Source organism: Centruroides sculpturatus, unplaced genomic scaffold (assembly GCF_000671375.1).
Source record: "Centruroides sculpturatus isolate CEXI.00-Female unplaced genomic scaffold, Cexi_2.0 scaffold872, whole genome shotgun sequence".
NCBI classification, from domain to species: Eukaryota; Metazoa; Arthropoda; class Arachnida; order Scorpiones; family Buthidae; genus Centruroides; species Centruroides sculpturatus.
This window is the reverse complement of record NW_019385158.1, coordinates 223468-247344: the sequence shown is the minus strand read 5'-3', so window position 1 is coordinate 247344 and position 23877 is coordinate 223468. Positions and strand designations below refer to the sequence as shown.

General features: G+C 36.9%; 1 protein-coding gene across 6 annotated transcripts; it reads left to right on the top strand.

The window, feature by feature from the left end:
• The first annotated feature begins 665 nt into the window (after positions 1 to 665).
• On the top strand, positions 666 to 23643 carry LOC111635584 (zinc finger protein 729-like). 6 transcript variants are annotated; one of them, XM_023380583.1, is made up of 3 exons: positions 666 to 1722; positions 11091 to 11154; positions 17924 to 23643. In XM_023380583.1, the coding sequence occupies exons 2-3, from the start codon at positions 11135 to 11137 to the stop codon at positions 23544 to 23546; spliced, it is 5643 nt and encodes a 1880-aa protein (XP_023236351.1). In that variant the 5' UTR covers positions 666 to 1722; positions 11091 to 11134; the 3' UTR covers positions 23547 to 23643. The 6 variants fall into 6 exon arrangements, with proteins under 6 accessions (XP_023236351.1, XP_023236348.1, XP_023236352.1 ...); XM_023380580.1 differs by having other exon boundaries at positions 17608 to 23643; XM_023380584.1 differs by having other exon boundaries at positions 666 to 1726.
• The last annotated feature ends 234 nt before the right edge of the window (positions 23644 to 23877 follow it).

The window sequence follows — 23877 nt, the reverse complement described above, 5'->3', positions numbered from 1 at the left end:
TAGTGTGGAGAATTGTGCATAATATTTATGCCCTATTTACAGTGACGTATGCAATATACGCAAATTAAAACGTATTATGCAATATACCGTTGCGGTGAACGGTATAAAAGGTTTATACTACCGTATAGGCGCGTTAACGAAACAGGAGAAGTGGTCGAACACGAACAAGTGGTACAGTGTCAAGTGAATAGAAATTACCAGTTAGCAACAGTAACACACAAACGAAACAATCAATCAAGAGACACAACAATGCTAGACTTTTCCCCCCTTCACAAGCCCTCTTAATCTTCATTTGTAGATATTCGGATTATTGAGTTTTTTTCCTCGTTTGTACGCCTTATCTGCAAGGGCCGAGTTGCCGCACGCGCATATATATACACACACACACACAAAAATATTCGTGTTTTAAGAAGACGAGAGCCAAAAATCACCCCCGGAAAACACACATTTTTATCTATGTCCCGAGTGCTGTTTAGTTACCGCAGTCACGTGATTGATCTGTGAGGGAAGCGGTAGTCGTCTACACACACACACACACACAACGTTCTACTTCTGTAAAAGAGACCAGTGTTCCAGCTGCAGGGGAAAGGGGGGGATGATTTTCTGCTATAGGAACTTTAAAAATAAAAGAGGGGGGACACGGTTCTTCTTGTCTGTTCGCTCTATCGGCACTAAACCATGCGATTTCTGACCTTCAGAACGTGTCATATTGTCAACTCTAATATCTTCCTTCGGGTACCACGTCAGCAAACGTGCAGCTGCGTCATCTACGTCTACACCGCTGTAAACTTCTTTCCAGCTTTTTGGACGCTCGGGGGTTGTTTCCGATGACGTTTTAGTATCTTGTTAGGACCAAGCTTAGTCGGTTGTGCAGCTGGCTGTAACAAATTTAGTGTACGACATCTCTTCGCCGTTCTTCACTCGACTAGCGCTCTTCGGTGTACGTGTACAGCGCGCGAGTCTTTCGGGGGGGTAGGAAAGGAAAAGCAATAGAGCATGCGCCCCCTCCGTCCGACTGTTTCGCGTATCTTCTATACGGAAACGGCACATCCTTAAAGGGATATCTTTGCAACGTAACCGACGATAATTTTGCAAAACCCGAGCAGAAAATCTCTCTAGTGTTACAACCAGCGCTGGGAGGAAGGGAGGGGGGGAGTTGCGAAAAAACGTGCGCCGGTATCTAAGCACTTCCGTTGTTTGCTATTGCTGCGTGGCAAATTGAGGGTGGTGAGTTAACGTTTTTATCTCGCGCGCTTCTTCTTCGACCCCCCTCGCAAACGGGCGGAACAAGTGCACAAGAAACGGGGGGAAAGCAAAACAAAGAAAGAAAGTGGAACCAGCAAATGCACCAACCCACCATCCACGTGGGTGAAAACGCAAGAGGAATGGTCCGTCACGTGACTCGTGCCTGTATCTAACCCCTCGCTCGATGGTAACGACAAATACCACGATAAGGTACAACTGTAGTGTGTCGTTACTTAAGTAAGAATAGTTCGAGCAGTGTTATAGATGTGTTTCGAGGCCTTCGATTGTTTCTTCTGTGGAACTAACAAAATGGCGCACCACATAGGAAGTTGATGATCCTGTAGAAACTACTCCATTACAGAACTGAACAGTTTACTCGAAGACACCAGAACGTACACAGTACAGGACAGTGAAGAAGTTATTTTTACGTTCTCTTATCCAGGATACTGTTACTGATACAGTGTTACTTGATTCGTGGTAGGTACGAACGTGATGTTATCTACGTTATAACTATATATTTTTTTTTTTCTGTGTCTTTCCACTGTTGGGTGTTTCTAGTGTGGTACAGATAGGCGTTGTTGAGGTCGACTCCATCTTGATTTCTTCATTCCACTGCTGTTAATACCTAACATTTTTTACTGTTTATGTTTTTCACCACCCAACTTTCTGTAATTGTTACATGTAAGTAACCTGACTTGTACCTAACTGATACCACAAGAAAAGTAATTATTATTTTAATGTTAATTACATTTAAAATATTTAAATTATTTTCTTAAATTTATCAGCAATTTTTAATGGAGTAATTCTATTAATGTACGTGTTGAAATTGTATCTGATATGGAAGAGTCATTTCCTGTTTCTGTTACGACTCTTGCAGGGGTAACGCTTTTCTTTTACGAACGGCGCGTTCAGAACCTTCGCCCGCTTACGGTAAGGGAAACAAAACTGCGTGCCACGAGTTCCGACCGAGCCGGATGCTGCGCGTGGATCCGCTTTAAGGTTTAAAATGGAGACTGTGCAAATCGCAAAGCGTTTGATTAATTGGAAAGCCGTAGACCGGGGATGGGCGACCTTTATCTATGTGAGGGTTGCGTTTCAAAACTTTTACACTGAGGCGAGCCGCATACAAGAGAAAAGAGGGGGAAATGTCGGTAATTCACAATCATTTATTCATATATAGCATAGGTATACTTAATTTAGCTTCTGGAACTGATGTAAACGTAATATATCAGAAATATCGGGCCACAAAAAATATTACCGAGGGCCACACAACGCCAGACTTGGTCTGATGTTGTGTATACAAATTTTGCATACCGATAAGTACATGTAATGGTTTTTAAGCTGCGTCAAAGCTTGCGTGCAGGAAATGATACAATAGATGTGAAAATACGATGTTTAAATTTGTCTTGATCAATTTTCCAGTTGTTCTAAAGATTATTCAGGCTTCTAATAAGAATTAGACATTCAATGAATTTGTACATGTTAAAGGAACATTTTCCATGTTTATTGACTGTTTATGGTAATTTATAGGAGTATATTAGCAATATCGTTGTTAAATATTGTAAAAAACAGCTTGTTTATTTGTAAAATTCAGCTTTTTGTGTTTAAATTCTTTAATTTAGGTACAAAAGAGCAGAGATTTGAAGCTCTACTTTCCCATTTTATATAAATGTTTCATGAACAAAGTTACTTGCATTTTATTTATGGGTAATTGTAATTGATAGATGGGATATTCTGAAAATGTCGTGAGTGTCCGAAAGTTATAGGTTGTGCGAATTCGGCATTTAGCTATAGGCCTGTGTTATAGATAAGTATAACTGATCAATTTGTGAAAAACAAATGACTACGAGACAGATAAATAGATCCTATTACAGTATGCATATTTAATTAATTGCTAGGTGCTTTGTTTATCTAACAAATCCAAAATGGCCAAAAGGGAGAATTAGGCTAACATTCTAGATTTAAGCAGACATTGATGAAGTAATTTGATTTCAGAAATGAGACAGAAAATGACTGATAAATGCATAAACGAAAGTGTTTATGCCACCCGTTTATTCATTTTTTTTATAAATATTGTGGAAAATAAGCTTTTGTGTTAAGATTTCTGTTTTGTCTCGTGTTTTCTGCTAAGTAACATTATTCATTTCTATTACATAAGATGGTTGTTTTCGTTAATTTAAAAGTCATCCTTGAAGTAGGATAGTCGTTACTTTAGTTCGAAAGTGCGGATATGATATTAAAGATCAAGGAAAAGTTCTCGGGTCTTTGAGATCTGTAACTGCATTTTTATCTGTAAATGTAAAGTGTGAATATTACTGTTTTTGTCTTATAGTATTAGCTTATACTTACATATCAGTAGCAATTATGTTTATACGAGGTTACTAAGTGCATCGAGTGACTTCTTAATATCACAAGTGACCTGCTTATAATCTAATTCGGCGCTTCCCAAACAAACTGTTGGAATTTATTGACCATTTACTCTCTATATACATGCATACAGGCTGTCCCATAAGTCTGGCTCTGTTTGATATTTGTTTATTCTTTTACAGATGATACATGGTGTTTAGTAAGGAGGAACAAATTTGAGTTACTTATGGTGTGGTTCTTCAGTGTGAGGTTGCCGAAAAGTTTAACACACTATATCCAGACTTCTCGCCAATAACCGTACAGCACTTGGGATGTAGCCTTTTAAACTCTTTGGTAAATTTACAGTGAATGACCTCACTATAGAGATAACTAATTCATTTCTCCTTACTCAGTGTCATGTTTTATATGTAAAAGAATAAACAAACATCAATGTAACTCATATGGAGCCAAATTTATGCAACATCCTGTATTCAAATTGCATGTTTTGTATGTATTCAGGTATGAATAAGTGTAAACCTGAATTAGCAGCTGGAATTAAATGAATACACTAATTGTATTGAAAATAATTATTCCATAATAACAGTTGTGATTCTTTCAGTATATTTTCGGAAAAATAAATATGTTTTCAGAATATTTGACCTTTTGGAATTGGTCTGCGGACCCCAATTTGATAAACATTAAAGTAATTAAAGTAAACAATAACATTTAATAAACATTAAAGTAATAATTAAAGTAATTAAACCACTGGTAAACCATCATTAATTAAGCAAGCTAAGGCTTGGCTTTTCTTAAGTATGAGGTAGATTGCCTTAGAATCAGTTTTAATTATAATACTAAGACGAGACAACCAAAATATGGCATGATGAGTGTGCTGGGTCGTGCAAACGAGTCATTTGCCCCATTGGATTAGGCCTTATAACTGAGGCTGGGGGATTTGAAATGTGGAACCAAATAATTAATTCCCTAAGGAGTGTTGGAAAATTCTATTCTTTGCCTCACTCCATGGTATGGTAAATTACCTGTTATGCACACTATTAGCCTGATTTAAGTAATATTTATAATAGTGGGAGTATGTCCCTTTGCCCCTTTTGGAAAAGTTACAGCAGATGTTCCTGTATAGGATTTTTTACTGTTATATTAGTAAATTTATATGTTGTAAGAGCACTGATTGTAAAGAGAACTGTTTTATTGCAGTAGTGGAAGTTGTTGTAGCATTTGTTTTGTTAAGAACTACAACAAGTTCCAATCACTTCTTGTTTTGGATTGGTGCTGTGGCCTATTTCTATCATTTTTGTGCAAATACAAATACATTTGACACATAAATGATAGAAATAGGCCCACTTTTAGTATATTTACGGAACAATCTGCGTGTGCCTGGCATTCCTCGGGCTTATGAGTGAATTGGTGAGGTAGAGATAGAAGATGGTGATAAAAATAGTAGTCTTATTAAGTAAAATGTACATTTATTGATCTCATTATTTACAATAATGGAATTGCAAAACAAAGATATTGCTCGTACAAAAGTTAACAGAGTGTGGGACCTCAATATGTTTGTTCCATAGACTTAACATTGTACCTTTGTCTCTTTAGCGGCATCATCTATGGGATAAGAGCTTTAATTTGATTCCTGAACCATATTTTTATCCCCAGCCATTTACTCAAACTAAGTCAGACAAACTGAAACCCTCTTTCAATTACTACATAGATATACAAAATACAGTGGGATTGGTAAACAAACAGTTCGGACTAAGAACAAATCGGATAAAGAACACTTTCGCGAAAGATTTTTGTGTTCAGATAACGAACACCTCGCAGAACAAACACAAGAAGAAGCGACATAAAATAATGAATACCGATTGGTCTTCCCTTTTCTTCTGGCAACAATTCGAAACTTTTCGGAGCATGGGAGACGTTGATGTCGACTTTCAACCTGGTATATACTGATCAGATAGTATTCCTCCAAACTTTGTGAAACTCTTTCTTGTAATTCCAGTCTTTTATTTTTCTGACAGAAAGAATTTTTTATATTGTATTTGCGAGACTGTTGGGCTGGCACTAGTTAAGTTTTGCGTCAGTTTTTATTTTTGAAAGGTGAGAGTATAATAGCAAAGGTAGAGAGTGGGCAGTATGGCTTGTACAGGTCTACAGTAGGCCGCAGTTCAATCTTATCTAAGAAAGATACAGTATAATCAAGAAGCTAAAGGGGTAAAAAAATTACTTCTGAGAAATAAAGAACATTGAAGAGCTCGTAATGGAACCTGAAACGGATCTGACGACAGAAGAATGCCAAGAACTCTTAAATGAAGAACACCTAGATTGGGCCGGATGTTGCTTGTGTAATGGATTTATGTGGCCCACGATTAATCTTTCAATATTAGCTACTCAAGTCAGAATAGATAGGTAAAAAATTCTAACACCTAAAAAAAAAAAAAGTCAACAGCTCGCTGTCTGGTTAGAGTTAACCCTCCATTACAAATCTCTTAGGTACAGCGTAGAACGTTGATAAAGCATGATAATGTGAAAAATGTGTCTGTAATCTCTATGTACAATTTAGTCTCTACGTGGTGACACCACAATGAGATCTCGCACCACCTCAAAATCTTCTTAAGGCAACCTCTGGTTTGGCCTGTGAAAAAAGTTTAATTTCTGATTTGGCCCGGGGGCAAAAACTATTGGCCACCCCTGACCTAAATACTTGACGAGATATGTTTTCTTCTGAAAAAGAGGATTAATGCCGATATCTTCTATTCAATAAAGATCTTTTGAAGAAGTGGAAAGATGTCAGAACAATGGTCTTAGACTGACAAAAATACAAGACTATGTATATATATTTTTATTATTACATATAAATAAACGTAGTAAGAAAGTATATAATTTTTTATTTTTGGGGATCTCCGTAATGGATTAATCAAATTCCCATAAAAATTTATGGTAAAGTGATAATCAGTTAACGAACAATTCGGATAGCGAACACAGTCTTGGAGCGGATTATGTTTGTTAACCGATTCACTCACTGTATTTGTGGACCGACCCAAGGCTCATGCATAATTTGGCCTGTCAATCAAAAAATTTCAGCACAACTGTTTTAGATAACTGCACAGCATGCCCATATGTTAAGACAACACCATACCAGCTTCTGTATTATAAAAGAAGTTTAAGAATGACGTCACTATTCTGACAAAACGAATTTGTGTTTAGTTTCTTTTATTAGAATGTCTGGTTCTGTTGTTATTTCTTTAGTAATTTAACTAGAGATCTATGTTGTTGAAGCAACATTTAACTCATTTCTAACAGAGGTGAGTCTAAGTAAAATTTTCTTGTACTGGCTCTTTTGAAGCCTCTGATATATATGTGTGAATGCACTTCAGAAATCTTTCTGATTCATCTGAGTATTTATTAAAACTTTGTACCAAAGATATATCAGAATACAGTAGAAAATACAGTCGACCCCCTATAACACTGTTGATAATTCCATTTTATATGAATTCCATGTTGTACGAGTCACTTAGATTTTACAAATACGTGTGCCGGGCTGTGAACGGCTCACATATTTGTAAAATTTAAGTGACTCGTACAACATGGAATTCATATAAAACGGAAAAATCAACAGTGTTATAGGGGGTCGACTGTATGTAAACAAAAGCATTTTTACTCATTGTTTATACATATTTTTTGATAAATATTCAAACAAAATCATTACAAGTAATTGTGTTAACAAGATTCCTGTTTTATTTTGTGTTTGCTGCTAACAATGCTGTTAATCTGTAGTGCATATTTCAGTGGTGACTAGACCTTGTCACGATAGGAGTCATACACTGTCTGTCAAAAATACACAAGAGTCGCATCATGTTTTTATAGTATTTTAACTATACATAATATAGCTTTCGCTGTTACTTTACTCCTTCAATCATTAAATAATCATTTAACTCCTTCGACCTTATAAATGTACACTAAACTTTACTTAAGCTTTTGGTTGCCTGTTTGAGATTAAGTTGCGAGTTACGCTTACAATTTCTATGTATATTACACTACGTTACAGCTAGAAAACTTATAAAACAATTATGAATGTGTAAGTACCAGGTTTATAAAAAGAAATTGTATAAGTATGTGGGAGGCACAATGAGGATTGGCTTGTGAGTCATAGTTGAGCCACTGTTGATACATAATTATCACTGTTTTATAATAAATATCAGTGTTATTTTATGAGTGACTAAGTAAACAATCATTTAACTTCTTTATGAATGTATCATAAGCTTTCAGTTATCTGTTCCTATTTTATGCCTCTGCCAAATGTAAACATGTGTCACACTACAATTTGACACTGTCACTTTGAAAATGAATGAGTCATTGTCTGAATAATTGCATAAAATATGAATAGTGATGCCACAATAGTTGGAATTTCTTTTCTTGATACATTCTTATGATTTTTGTACTAGTCAAAAGCTCCTTAACTGTGTTTAGATCAGGATAGTGAGGCAATCTTGAGCTATTAGTGCATTGAGTGCTGCTTGTTTTACCTGGAAATTGTATGCTTCTGTGTCAATTTCACATTGTCAAGATTTGAAGCAAGTTTAAAAATGGCATCTGATGTAAAAAGAGTGCATGAACAAGCCTTCTATCTGTAATAGAAAGACGATAATCTTTGCCACCTGTCCTTATTTGGTAAGGACATCTCTTACTTCAGTTGCAGTGTAGTGATAAAATGTCCTTCCTAACAGTGAAAGAGATAAGAAAAACAAAAACTCAAGGTGCTGCTAGCATTACCTAGTTCAACCACATCATAGAGAAGCTTGTGAAGAATTTTTCTGGGAGATGTCACAAGACATTCTTTAAGAACTCTCTGCTTGTAGCCCATTAAACTGGTCCTATTCCCTTATTTATGATCCTTGTTGTATATACATTATTATTATTGGCATAAATCCAAGATGCCAGACTGCATATAAGTAGGTTTTATATAAATCAACATTCGGGAATGAATATAACGCATAGTTTTTGGATCCTAACAAACTTGTAAATTTGTATATGTTATGTTAATCTATGTAATAATGCATCGATTTGTTTGATTTAATTAATGTAATTTGCATCATAAACTTGCCGCAACAGATATTTCTACGTAAACATTACATTTACGTAATTGCCGAAGGTCGTATTTGCGTAACGTAACGTGTCTTGATTCTTCTGATTGTCATTTCTCTTAGTAACAGAGAATAATAGAATACTTCTGCTAATTTTAGGAACCTAACACCCTGTTTTGTACACATGGATTCGCATAACACAGCACTTTTTTGGAATGTAACTTGCCATGTTATACGAGGGATACCTGTACTCATAATATTTATCATTTGTTTTTTTTTTTTTTTTTTTTGTTTGTTTCTTTATACCTGCTCCTCTATCCTTTGTCGTGAACTTGTCTCATAATAAATGTTAACAAAATGTCAGTGAACAGTAGTACATGTCACAAACAGGAAAATTATTATCCAGAAGGAAGAAATCTCAAGGACACTCCCTCATTTATCTTTGTCACATCCAATACTGTTGTTCAGTAGTATTCTGACATCCTTTTTTATCTTTATGCCCATAATTGCAAGACAAGTAGGTGTATCATGCTGAAGTTTCCAGTACAAGAAAGGCAATTTGAATTAGATTGTGAGTTTTCTCGATCATAAGATTGAGTATAATAGTTATTGATAAACAAAGGCTATTTGTATTTGTTTAAATAACCTATTATTGTCTAAATGTTTGGGTTCAAGGCAAAGGAATAAATCATGTGCACGTAATGTATTCGGATGCAATTTGGTCGTAGATAAATGATGAGGAATGTTTATCGTCCCCAAAAAGTGTCAGGAAATCACAAGGCAACAAACAGAAACAAAAGTTGCACACGAAACTGTACTCGTCACAAACGGCATTATACTTATTGCAAGCATCATGTGTGCACATGTGATCACAACATGATTTCAAGCGATTGCATGCTTTATCACTGCTTGGAAATATCTATCTTGTGTTTAATCATACTTTTTTCTTATCAATCGGTATTCAAAATGAGGAAACTAGCTTGTATTTCTGCTGCCAAGTTGTGGGTCCTACTGGCAGACCCTTTGATCATCCAAATTATCATTAAGTATTGCGATTGTCTCATTGAATATACAGAGTGATATGTGTGAAATTCATAAAATTTTAAATATTCAGCACAATGCTGTGTTAAACAGAAGTATGTTACTCGTGTCCAGAGATAGTTTTGGTGAGTTTACAAGTGTCATTTTGGTCCATCACATTGGGACATTGTGAAATGACACCCAGAAGTTCCTGCAAGTTGGTCTGAATTTGCTTTGTACCAAAGGAAGAGTGCATGATGGACAGATAAGAGAACATTCTGCAGGCTGTGATTCAGAGTCCAAAGAATTCATCACACTGTTAGATAAGGTGCGTTTTGGAGGATTGTGCATTAGTACTCAAATGTTTCCATATCGCGTCAACCTGGTACGATCTATGCACATCCACTGTGACAGTGGTGTTGAGTATCAAGTTTCTTTTAAGCAGAAATCTGGCAACCTTCCAATCCACATATGCAACATTTAGTAACCTCTAATTACAGGTAACCCCCCTATAACACTGGAGTTACGTTCCAGAAAATTGCCGTGTTGTACGAATCCGTGTTATACGAAACAAAGAACTAGTGTGAAAAAGGGGGTTAGGTTCCAAAAAGTAAAAAAATATGTTGTTAAATCCTTATTTAAATCGGATTTATTATTCATTTTTTCATAGGTAAAATACTTATTTATTATTTAAGTAAATATTTTATCAGAGGATTATTCATTTTATATGATGATCTCAGCAAGAGCATCATCAACTGGTAACAGTTTGTGGGTGCGTTTGTTAATAGCGGTCGCTCTGCAATGGGAGTGTGCTGCTGTTTGTAGGCATTTAGGAACGACGGTGAAAGAAAGATGGCAGCGCCCGCACTATCGATAGTATCGTGTGGAGGAATCTATAATTCTAAAATGAGCTTTTAGAGGCAAAAGAAGGGTCCCAATTGTTAAATTTAACCATTAAATGGATTATTTGTTGAAAGAGCATTCAAAGTAGCCACAAAAACAATTAGAATGCTCACGCAGAGTTACGCGGAGATATAAAAGAATACACCCTTTATTACATTTTATGTTGTACGAGGGTTTTACCCAATTTCCGAACCGTGTTAGAGTGAACCCGTGCTATAAAAGCACTGTGTTATACGGTGGATGTTCCCAATTCTCAAACCGTGTTAGAGTGAATCCGTGTTATAGAAGTTCCATGTTATACGGGGATTACCTGTACATTACTTTATTTTCTAAGAATGTTTAATTTTTACTTCCCAAACAGATCACTTCTTATTTCCTTTTTTCCTGCATTTTTTAATTAAATTACATTTAATATTTTTCAATAATTAATCAAATTAAAAAGTAATTTAATAAATATTCATATTGATGATTTTATTTCAGCAATTTAGGATGCGCAGAGCAAACGGACTCGTTCAGATATACGAATGCGTTTCCAGATCACCAAGTAAGTAGCTGATGGTTTGCAAATTAATTTACGTTTTTCCTTTATAACTTTAAAATTAAATTATACAAAACTTATTGTGCTGCAAGAATTTTCTGTTGAGCTGGATGCACGAACTTTAGTGAGAGGAAATTATGTAGATTGAGCACAAATCATAAACTTTGCATTTGTTTATAAGCAAAAGTAGACTCACTTATGCCTTATTTACATTTGAGATGTCTTCAGTTACCGTACTACAAGTTTTAAAGAAACCGTAGAAGCTTCACAGTTACGTATATGGCTTCAAAATATTAAATTTTTTTACTACCAGATGTGTAGTAAGGTGTATAAGATCCGTAAGCAAATTATACGTGAACTTGAAATTCATGTATAACTTCACGCAATGTTTATTTATACCAATTTAACAATTACTAGGCTCATTATTATAAGTAAACAGACAGTTAGATGACAGTTTAAACAAGTGATATGAAGTATTTTGTATATTTAAGTTAGCAATTTCAATTAAATGTGGGGCCGTCACAGCCTATCCAACACAGATCACTTTACAAATATTAATAGTAGACTAGTATTAATTAGTAGTTGCTGGCCATATCTTCCAGGAGGTCAATGACTTCTTTTGGTCTAATTACTTCAGTCCCTTCTTTCTATCGGACAAGTGGTATGGTTGGATTCAAATAGAAAAATTACACAATATGAGATTACCGGCCTGCACGACATATGTTTTAAGTGGTTTTTGAGAGTAACAAGTTTAAATATTTGGTCCATTTTTTGTGAAATTTGATTTGTTGGCAGATTACCATTTGATATTCGGCTGTGAATGGTACAGTTTCTTAAGAGTTATACCCCGTTCGCACACAATCCACGACTCACTTCAATCTCGATTTACCCACAATCTGGATTGTGACTGTCGCCAGTGAAACGTCGTGCTGTTCGCACAGGTAACTCGCTCGAGAAGAACCTGGCTATTACACGCGATCATAAAACTGACGTAACTACGCGGTAAGTCACAAACACCAACAAACAAAATGGAAGTTTTGGTTAGAAATAAGTACTTTTTCTTGCCGTACATCTAATAATAGACAGATGTCGTCATCTCTCCAGCTGTCTTTTTTATTTCTCTGTCGATAGCCCGACACGTGTTCTGCAGCCATCTTGTATTTTCTCGCGCGCGTGGGATTGTGGGATCTCTCTTATGACTGGATCTAGTTTCAAGAACTCTCTCCAGTCAATAGCGATTTAGCCTCGTTTCAGTCGAGATTGAAACGGTCGAGAGCGTTCGCACCACGGAACTCTCTCTGACCTTAGTCACAATCTAGATCGAAATGCTCGGTGCGAACGGGGTATTAGCGTTAGGAAAAAATATGATATCTTTTAATGTTCGTTATATTATAGTATTTGTACTTCTAACCCTTCTATTATATATAATAGAAGGGTTAGAAGTACAAAATAATCGAATAATTTCATCTTTGTTATTGTTTTTTGCCCAGGCGATGCCGGGCTCATCTGCAAGTTACATGTATTTTTTGTTGTTTAAACCAGTTTTTGGTGGATTTAGATACATAACAGGAAGCATTGTCTTGCTGAAATATCCACTCGTTTCCTCTTAATCAGTGGTCCAAATGGCTTAAGATGTTTAAATGACATATTTTGATATTTTCTGAAGTCATTCTATCATTATGATATCTGCTTTTCCATTAAAAGCAAATGTTGACCAAACCATGACTTCACCACCTCTCGTCTGTCCTCCGAAATATTCCATTTGTCAGTCCAACTCGGTACTGATTTTGCCTATTCTAATCTGTTTTGTTTGAGGTCATTTGTAAGCAAGAGGGTTTGCCTTGAGTTAAATAATGATAATGTTGCCTGTATTAATCAAAACATTAGCTACTGTTATTTTTTTATTTCTCTTGTATGAGACCTTTTTGGTGACAAACTAGCAGCAATGGCGCACGTAGATGTATGCAATAACGAGCTTTTTAATTGTTAAATTGTTAAAAATTAACATTGTGTGAAGTTATACACAAATTTCAAGTGTGTGTATATTTTCTTTATCGACCTTCAGTTGCCAGTGGGAATCTGGTTTGATCTGGGCCCAGTCTTTTGTAATTTAGCATTCTTGGTGTGGAGTGGGGTGGTGTTCTGTATTAATGCCGACTGACCCAACAACAGACTCCAAAGATTGATAATTTCAAGAATTTTGATTCTGCTCATCACAAAAATCACTGTTTTTGCCTGTCTTACACCCGAATAGGGACCAGTTTCCAGTAAAAGTCCTTCTAGGCAGTATCCCCCGTGGCAGATTTTCTTATACCATTGATTCGACGAAAAATATGGTTACAGGATTTGATAAGACATTCAAAAATGGACTTTCACCAGATGAAGTGTCCGTAAAATTTGCTTGTTTACGGCATTCTGCAGGCAAAACTGATTACTGGATTTAGGAGAAATTTTTGGTGTGCGTAACTGAAACTGTGGGAAGTTTACTTGATGAAATTCTATTATTTCTGCTGCCACGTAATATATCAAATTGCGCATTACTCACGACATTACAAATCTCTCAAACATTTAGATATTTCTTATCAAATTAAATTGTTTTGATAATGGCTGTTAGTTAGATTGTTTAAATTTCAATTTTTGACAAATTTATGGCGTATATTTTATACCAAATCATTCGTCTTCTTGCCGAATAAAAATTTAATTTTAAAAATACACGAACGGAAAGACTTTCCGGATACTTGTTTCAATAGAAACGATATTTTGAGGTTCGTCTAGACTCCGACAAAGAATATCTGAAGTTAAGAATTATCTTTTTGATAACACCGCACTATAAAGATGTGTCAAAGTCTATAGATTTAATATCGGAGGGTGAATTTCGAGCGGAACTAGATAATACCTCTTTATTTTTCAAGTTTGTTATTTCTTATCACTCTTCAAAATTAAAGAAATATGGAAAATAAGTGGAAAAATGTTTTTATTAAATTAAGATCTTATCTTTAAATTAGTAAATTGATTGGAAATTAAATTCTTGCATAGAATAATTGGCAAGATATGCAATATTTTGAAAACTTCATTTCAGATTAAACAAACTGCAGATTACTGGGGAAAATAAGATTAAAAAGTGCTGTTTTTTTATCTTTACTTCTGAATAAATTGATAAATTATTAATTTTTTGATATCTGAAGAACTTATAATCTTAAAAAGCAGGGCTGTGGAGTCGCGTAAAAATCTACCGACTCCGACTCCGGCTAAAACACCAAAACTCCACAACTCCGGCTCTGACTCCGACTCAACAGCCCTGCCAGGGCTGTGGAAGTCGTGTAAAAATCTACCGACTCTGACTTTTCCTTACCATCCGACTCCACAGCCCTGTTAAAAAGATGTCAGGCATACTTGTGAGCTGGAAAAAGATAAAGTTAAATTCATACTTGGGTAAGCAGAACAAACAAAGGAAAAACTTTGTTTGCATTATTAAGTTATAGACTCATGCACATTTGATGGGTGGGCAGATCGAACAGAAATCTGTCGTGTGTGTTCGAGAAAGCAACATTTCTGTCGCCCCTCGAACCAAAATGGTTAGTAACCTGGATGCCTAGCTGTCGAAAGACTAAACCTCCTGCATCTCACTCCTTAACATAAATTTCCTTTCTTTTCAACAGAGCTGTTGTTTGTCCCCAATTCTTTTATTGTGGCAGATGCAACTTTAATTTCTGTAGACTTATTTAATTTACAGCATCCTCTTCTAGCAATCCTCTTTTAGTAACAACTTGCTACCTCTAATACTACTACTCGTATTACTCACACTGGAAAAATGCCTTGTCTGAATACTTTCACTCTTTCTATTGCTCTAAATTCTGCTTCATCCATTGCTACAATGAGACCGAGTGGGCGTGCACCAATACAATTCTGTCCACTGCTGGCACTGTCTGCCTGTATGTGCTTAAATTACTAACTTGTTAGTTGACCAGTTAACAAATGTATTACAAGAATGGATGAAGCTGTAGAGCTTCCTACCTCTATTACTATTATTATTATTATTATTATTATTACTAGTAATTCCTTTCGTTCGATGGTTCTTTTTATATTTAATATTTTAAAGACAAAATTCGCCCAAACAAGGACCATTGTGTTTCAGACCATACAATCCTGACGACCGACCTTCCTTTTTAGGTACTAGCCGCCAAAATGCTAAAAAGTCCTTTTAAAAACCACAAAATTTTCCAATTAAAACATACAAAAATTTTTCTAAAATAGGAACTGGTGACATCCATGGCTTACTTTTACTTCTTCGTGGATATAAAGCCAAAACACCCCAAGAAGGTTAGATGGTATCAAGAAGACATTCGTATCAAGATTGTTCGAAGAAGATGCTAGATATTTATTAGACTCGCTGCTTGCTTAAATGCACAAAGCTGTTTAGTTTAGTTTGAAAAAAGGCTTTGTGTTCACATCTGTATTACCCATAGGCCTGCTTTGCACCACGTCACCATTTGGTCGTCCGTTAAAAATCTGACGAGTAACAAATTGGCAGCAAACTGGTTAAGCAGCTAGCATCTTGTTTACCCAATCTGTATTAAAACTCTACAGAATTCTCGCTAAGTCATGCATCCAACTTAATGAAATTTTTCAAAAATTCTACTTTGTCAAATTGTCCATTTGAGCAGACAATTTAACATTAATATAAAATGATTTTCTATATTTACCAGAATATTTTTAATTGTAACGATTGTATATAAATAATTTAAGTAAATTTGAATTATTAGCAGGTTGACTATGACTATTTTAAAAGGTTACCTTAGGGGTAAAAAGGGAGAGAAAGAAGATTATCTTTGAGAAAAGGTGGGTTCACGTTGGATCGATCGATACCGCCAACCGACTCGAACACCTACAACAAAAATGGTCAAGGGTGTTCACCGTTTAGCCAATAAAAATTGGTGGTGTGCTTTCTCAAAGTGACAAATGACACTGTCCGTCTTTATTCCTGAAAGAGAATCGTGGGTTGCAAAAAACTTGGGATGTGCTAATATTTTTGCAACGCACCTTAGTCTCTACAATGAAAACAGGAAGTCGACATGTAATTGGTTGTTTGAAAACTCTACTGGTTCTTCTGGTCTATTGGACTGACTGGCCAACAGACATTTACATTGACAGACTGTGGTAGCGGTTGCTGCATAAATTCAATGTAGAATCAGTCTTCCGCCAAAGTGTGAACCCACCTTATAATCAAACTGCCGAGAAGACAAATAAACAAATCTTAGTTCTGTTGGTTTCCTTAGTTATACAGTTATACAAATACAGGGTGCTTCAAAATTCATGGGCAAAAATTTAAGGGGTGATAGAAAACATCTAAACAAGCAATTTTCACCATACAATGCATGGGTGGAGAACAAGCGGTGAATGGCTAGACGGTGCCGGGTGTGTTTGAAAAGGTGCACCGCTCGATGTAATGCCTGCATTACCGTAGGCGGTTGCTCTTTTGAGCAGTTTCTGTAGACTTTTGTAGGCTTTGAAATGATTTAATCACATCGTGAGTAATTTACTTAAATTGTTTATATTTAGTGGCTACAAATAATTTTAGATGTATTTCTTGTTTGCTTGGGATGGAAGAATAATCTTCATAGCCTTGGCTATAGTGGGAGATTGTTCTCTACATACAAGGTAGACCGTCAGTAAACCGAGGTATAATAATTATATCTTGGTTAACTGGCTTTTGGGCTACCCTGTATTTTGACTGAGCATACAATAGCTTTGGCCACAGGAATTTCAAAATTATTATTACTTAATGTTTCTGAAGTACGTTGTATCATCATTCTGGAATCTTGAATCTTCTTGTTGATATTCGGAGAGACTTTCGAAGTGCGTAGAGTGAATAAAACCACTGAATGAGCCGAATGTTAGTTCCTGCATCTAATCGACAGGCTGGTCAAGTAGGCTTTCTGGATTTCTTTGTGCGTAACATCTAAATACGGACAAATTTCTGTTAGAAAGTCCTCCTAGGAGATGTCCTCTGTAGGCAGATTGCACGTGTGTTACATTGCCACATCTCATCAAACAAACCGATTTTTGAAGCAGTTTTAAGTGATTCAAATTTGAAATGCCTATGGCCAATTGTCGTATGTTTAACATTTTGAGTGCTTTAGATTCTGTTTGCGGCACTCAAAATATTAAACGTTCATTGCTAATTGTGTTAAATACGTCCTTGTTTAATGTGTTTGTCCTGTAGTTTTTTTTTTATTGTTGTTTGTTTTTATTCCAAATTATAGGACAGTGCTTTGATAATGGGGATTTTACCATGTTTTATTAAGAATGGCCATGAATATCGTCGTGCGCGCTTGCACTAGTTATCCCAAAAATGCATGTTGTGCACGTTATGTGTGTTTTGAAACATAGCCTGAATATTGTCTTGACATTTCTTTATTTTGTTTTTGTTTTTTTTTTTTTTTCATTTTATTTTTGCAGAAAAGTTGCATGTTACCTTATTTTATCTGAACGGCCAACCATGTCGTTGATTTTGTGATTGGTTTACGAAGCATGTTCCGATGTTCGTTACTATGCCAAATTCAGGAAGATATCCTTGCGAGAGTTGTAATTATGTTGCAGTCAGCCGACGCATGCTGTCTCGTCACACCACTATCGCTCACGCATCGCAGGCATTCAAGTGCCCGCTGTGCCCTTTCGTTTCTTGTTATCAGGCAAATTTATATAGGCACAAAAGGGATATTCATGGTCTTGGGAGAGTGACGGCTTGTGAGATTTGTGGTTTTTTTGCTTCCAGTGTAGAAGAACTCATACAGCACAAGGACAACAATCATCAGGATCAGATAGAGTGGCTGAAGAAGAAGTACGCCAACGAGAGAATCCGGCTCGGTGTTGAGAGCAAGGAAGCTGCAGTTGGTGGTGGTCAGAATGAAGAAAAGTTGTTTGTTAACAGAAACAGCAGCATTCCTAAAGATCACGAGGCTGGTACAAGCCACATTAACAGAGGCCTTCCAGACGAATTAGCCATTAAAGACAACAGCATAGAAATGGGAACCCGTCAGCTCAGCCCCCTGAAGATAAGAAGAAGTTATGTCTGCAATGAATGTGGCCTGACGACGATTGACCCCAGGGAATACCTGTATCATAGAAGAGACATTCACGGAGAAAGAATGACAATTCACGAATGTAAGAGTTGTGTGTACGCTTCTCGGCATGTTCAGAAGTTGCAGAGGCATTACACTCTCGTACATCACAAATCTATGGAAGAGGATGAAGATGAATTTATTAACGCAGCTAACAATTCTTCCCCGAAAGATTCAATTGATTCCAACATTCCCAAAGCCAGTAATAAAATTCTGGATGACTACGAGTTTAAGGACGAATTGGCAAATAAAAGCAAGCCATTGCATAGGAAATCAACAGCTCGGAAGTCGGTCGTCAAAGTATTAAAGTGTTCAGAGTGTCCTTTTCAGACTCAGAATAATATTGTCCTTCTTCAGCACGAGAAAGAAGCACACAAGAAGAAGAAATTCTACCATTGCATGCAGTGTGGATACGGAACTAATAATAAAAGCCGTTTCACCAGGCATTTGAAATACCATGCACTGCCGAAATTAAAATGTGAATATTGTGATTTCAAAAGCGCGTACAAGTGGAATATGGATCGGCACATGAAAAATCACATGGAACAAGGTGAATTTGAATGTAACAAGTGTTCTTTCACAACTAATACTAAGCAGTCGTTAACGGTACATTTGGATTATCATCATGGGAATTCTATTCATCCGAAATCCAGAAAATATAACTTAGAAACTAGTTCAGATTTAAGTATGGAACAGTTTGTTATGCAGGATGATTCCGGGTCTCATTCGAGTGCTGATGACGATAGCGATTCATTCGAAAATGCAGATACTTTCGATATCAGTGAAGATAAACCTTTGGATATAAATTATTTCGAAGATTTCTATGAAGATGAACGGGGCAATTTATCAAAGCACGAGTACAAGTACAAAAGAAATTCCGAAAGTACTAAGAAGCACTGTTGTCCTATATGCGATGCTCAATTTCCTCAACTTTCCTCGGTGGGTCAGCATTTAAAAGAAGAACATTCAGAGAGCGTGGAAGCAAACAACATTGCTGTAGTTGTCGACATGCTCACACCCCGGAGGAAAACCAGGAGCAGTGAAAGTTCTATTGAGAGACAACATGAGACGTCTGGCTCCTCAAAAATGCAGGAAAAGGAAAAGACTCGACTGGAACCAACGTGCAACATCTGTGGATATAAGACTAGGTGGACTTCCGAAATGATAAAGCATCAACGCGTTCATTCAGGCGAGAAACCATTTGAGTGTAACATCTGCAATTACAAATGTAGATGGAAGGGTGACCTGACCAGACATTTTGAAAAATTCCACAAACAAAGAATTCCAACTCCCGAATTTCTCAGCCTCGATAAAATAAAAGTTGCTCAAGATGAAAATGGCTCCACTTCTCGTCATTCGGCTGGTGTGGATATGACTCGCGACTCGTTATCTTCGGATCAGGACGGTCCCTTAGATTTGACCATTGCTAACAAAATTGAGAAGTGTGACGACTTCCTGGCAAAGAGTAACTATTTAAAAATTAATCATAAGTTAATCAGCACTAGAGAAAGCTTAGCTCTTAAAAGGAAGTTTGAATATGAACCGCCGCTTGTCGCGCCTCCTTCGAAAGTATTAGTTAAAAAGTACCAATGCACTTATTGCGGTTTTATGACTAAAACAGCATCTCGTTTCCACGTCCACATAGTACAGCACTTTAATAAAAGACCCTTTGTATGTTCCATTTGCGGTTATCGCTCTAATTGGCAATGGGACATAACCAAACACATAAAGATGAAAGCCATCAGAGACAATAGCCATTCGGACGCGACTGTGTTGATCACTGACGAAACGGGGAATAAAAACTACGATAAGTACAAACAGTATTTAGTAGAAGTCGAAGAAAGGAAGGACGGGAGGACGGCGGAGAAACAGGACTTTGTCCAATCCGAAGGCACGAGTAAGAGGAAGCGAATTCAAGATGATGATGACGAGAGCATGGCATCAGGAATAGCAGAACCAGAAAACATAGTTGTTACTCCTGACTTGCCTTTCTCACTTGAAGAGAACAATCAGGCTAATTCGGCTGCAGTTCTGGCAGATCAGAGACAAAAGGCATTCAGGAAATTCTTTTATTGTAAACATTGTCCACTCAAGCACCAAGAGAAGAAATTCGTAGTCAGTCATCTTGCAGTGCATGCCGGAATAAAGCTGTTTTATTGTAAACTCTGTGATTTCTCCACAAATTGGAGGCATGTCATCCTACGCCATATCAGATTATCGCATAATGGAGACTTGGAACTCCTGGAAAGTCGTGTGACATACACGACGGAAGGGCGGATCATAGGAATAACCGACATCAAAAAAGAACACTGGATAAATGAAAACACTGTCTCGCGACCCAAACCCATTGGCGCATCTCTGCGATGCGAAATATGTCCCTATTCCTGCCAGAAAGAAGCTCACATGAAAGTTCACATGAAGCAGCATCAGCCGCGAGACGGTGCAAACTTAAAATGCATGTTCTGTCCGTATTACGTGAAGTTCCGCAAGACATTAATTCTTCATTTAGAACTGCATAAAACTAGTGACGATACTTCTAATGTTGAAGATAACAAAAATAGTAATGCAGATAGCACGAATAACTCTATGAATATTTACAAGGAAGCGAACGAGAGTGAAAATATTGATAATGTAGCGTTCACTTTCGAAAATCTAAATAATCTTTCAAATAGAAAGAAGCGCTTACTCTTAGGTAAAAAGAAACATGTCTGTGAACAGTGCCCCTATCAAACAGAAAACAAAACTCAGTATCTGTACCATAAACAGTTTCATCGTCCAAATAAAGCCGCCAAATATAAATGTAAGCTGTGTTCCTACTGGGCAACTCATCAGCATCTCATGTCTCAACACTTGAAAGTGCATAATATAAATAAATCTTACACGCTGATTGGAATTGATCCTGAATCTAATAAACTGGTCCATTCCAGTCAGGAAGTAGATGAAAACAATAGCCAAGTTGTGGATGGTAACCAGCAGTCGAACCAAATTCAGCCGGTTATTGTAAAGAAGGGGGATGTGTATTTCCGAATGTACAAGTGCAGTTACTGTCCGATGATGAATAAGCGAAGAGCAAATGTTCGCATTCACCAGAAGATGCATTTAAAATCAAAGCTAACGAAATATTCCTGCCCACTCTGCAACTACAAATGTAACAATCAAGGTATTATAAGTGCCCATATGAAGATTCATGGAAAGGATATCACAGATGCTGTGGTTAATAATCCTAATAGCCATGGTGACGTAGAGCTTATAAGAACCAATGTAAACGAATCGGCAAAAAAGAAAATATTTAATTATTTTTGTATGAAATGTCCCGCTGTGTTTAAGACGAGCGCGGATATGCAAATTCACAAGACGTTCCATGGTGCTTTGTATCCTTACCAATGTCCACACTGTGATTACAGAGCTAAACACAAACCTCACCTCCACAAGCATCTCCTAGTCCACACACCTGAATACATTGCAAAGCGAGAGATATCACATGGTCCACCCGTGGTTGCCAATATAGCGGAAGGAGGTACGGTTGCCAGAACCAGTGAGGCCAACCAGATGATGTTGCTCGAAGAGGCTGAGATGAAAGCCGTCATGGCAGGTACGGTTACAAAACGCCCATACAAGTTACACAGGTGTACGTTCTGTCCTGCCATGTTCTTTAAAAGTACGACGTTGCAGTATCACACCTCATTGCACAAGAGTAACGGACTCTTCCGCTGTTCTCACTGCAATTATGCTGTCGACAGTAAAATTAACTTAATGACTCATGATAAACTTCACACCATTCAGCCTAGAAAACCAAAGTCTAAACAAGTTCCGGGATTTATGTGTTGTCCGAAGTGTCCTGCCATGTTCAATAAAGTTGATCGGTTTCATAGGCATTTACGATTGCATGGGCAGAATAACAAGTATACGTGCGAACACTGTGATTATTCTGTACAGCTGCAAGCCAACTTGTTTAATCACAAAGTAGTTCACACCAAGTCCTACGCAGATCGTAAACGAGACGTCAACATCGTTTCATCCGAATTAGCGTTCTCTGCAGATAACATGCCGTTATTTGAAAATGTCAAAGTCCTAGAAGAAAATGATAATAAACCTTACGTGTGTGATCGCTGTCCTTATCATCATCCTCGCAAAGAAACTGTACAAAATCACCAAAAATATCATAATTCAAATGAAGGAATGAAATGTCCTTACTGTGATTACTTCTCTTCACAACCATTATTCATGAGGGATCATATCAAAGTGCATTTTCAGACAGAGATACCTGTACAACCACAGGGATTCACGAAAAACGAGAATGTAGAAATATGGTGCGTGGTCGACGGCAAGCGAGAAATACTGTTCAGAGACAGGGGGGCTGACGTGTTTAAGAGTAAACGATTTTTCCCTCCTGAGGAGGAAATGCAGCAGCGCTATGCAAACGGAGATTGCGATTCAAGTCCAGTTTCTCCGAAGAATGTCTCAATGCTTAATGTTCCTATAGAGCAAACCTCACTTGATACCAAAGAAACAAACAATACAGAAAATCTCATTCCCAATTGTCTTTCGAACGAGAAATCCTCTAGCGACATCGAACAAGTTCTAGGCGATAAAGAAGAATTTGTACCGATTTCGCAAAATGTAACCACTGCCTTAACCAATGAAGAAATTCATGATAAATGTGATGTTAAACTTTCTACCATTAATGGGACAAATGGGAATTTATCTTACAAAAATATGGACGATGCCGAAGAGCTGTGTATAATAGAGGACGATGATAATTTTGTGGAAAGTTCGGATTTATGTGACGAACCAAACTCTATGGTGTTGTCGGCATCGGAGAAGAACGAAGAGTTTGTTGTGGAGGAAGAAGATAAATCAATAAATGCGTGTGGTGGCACGCTTAGTTCTGTACAAGGAAATCTCTATGGAGGGACCAATAATAATACTTTTAATACGGATCTAGTGGATAACGAAGAATTACAGTTAAATTTAAATAGTTATTATTTTGATACGAGTAAAGATAATACTGCCACAAACATTGCCAATGTAGTAGAACTGGAATGGAGGACAGATGAAGCTAGTGAACAGGTGATAACAGATGTCATGATGAGCGAGGGATGCGAACAGATCGGAGAGTCTGAGATGGAAGTGGGAGCACCAGCGAGTGATGACCCATCCTCCAGCATTGGCAGGGATGCATTTGCCGATTCTTCGGCTGAAGACGGGTGCAACCGGAGCGAACTGATGTCGGACACTGATGGCAACATACTTTCCGAGGTCTCCATGCAGATATAGAGATTTAATTATCTAAATCTATTTAAAGAGATGTAATATACTGCATATTTTGTTGAACGACAATAGTTAAACTGGACGCGAAGGGCGCGAAAGTGAAGAGAGCAAGCAAGATGAATTTCGTTCTCATGGTAAGCATAGTCACAAGCTGTAGTTTTGCATCTTTACCAATAGGTGACATTTTAAAACATTCAATATATATATGTATATATTGCATAAATACACTGCAGTTACCACATTAACGTTCCTTTTGTTTACTGTGTTGTGTAATCTTATCACAATTAAATTATATACTAGTATTATTTTCAATATAGACTTTTTTATCTCCTGCTGT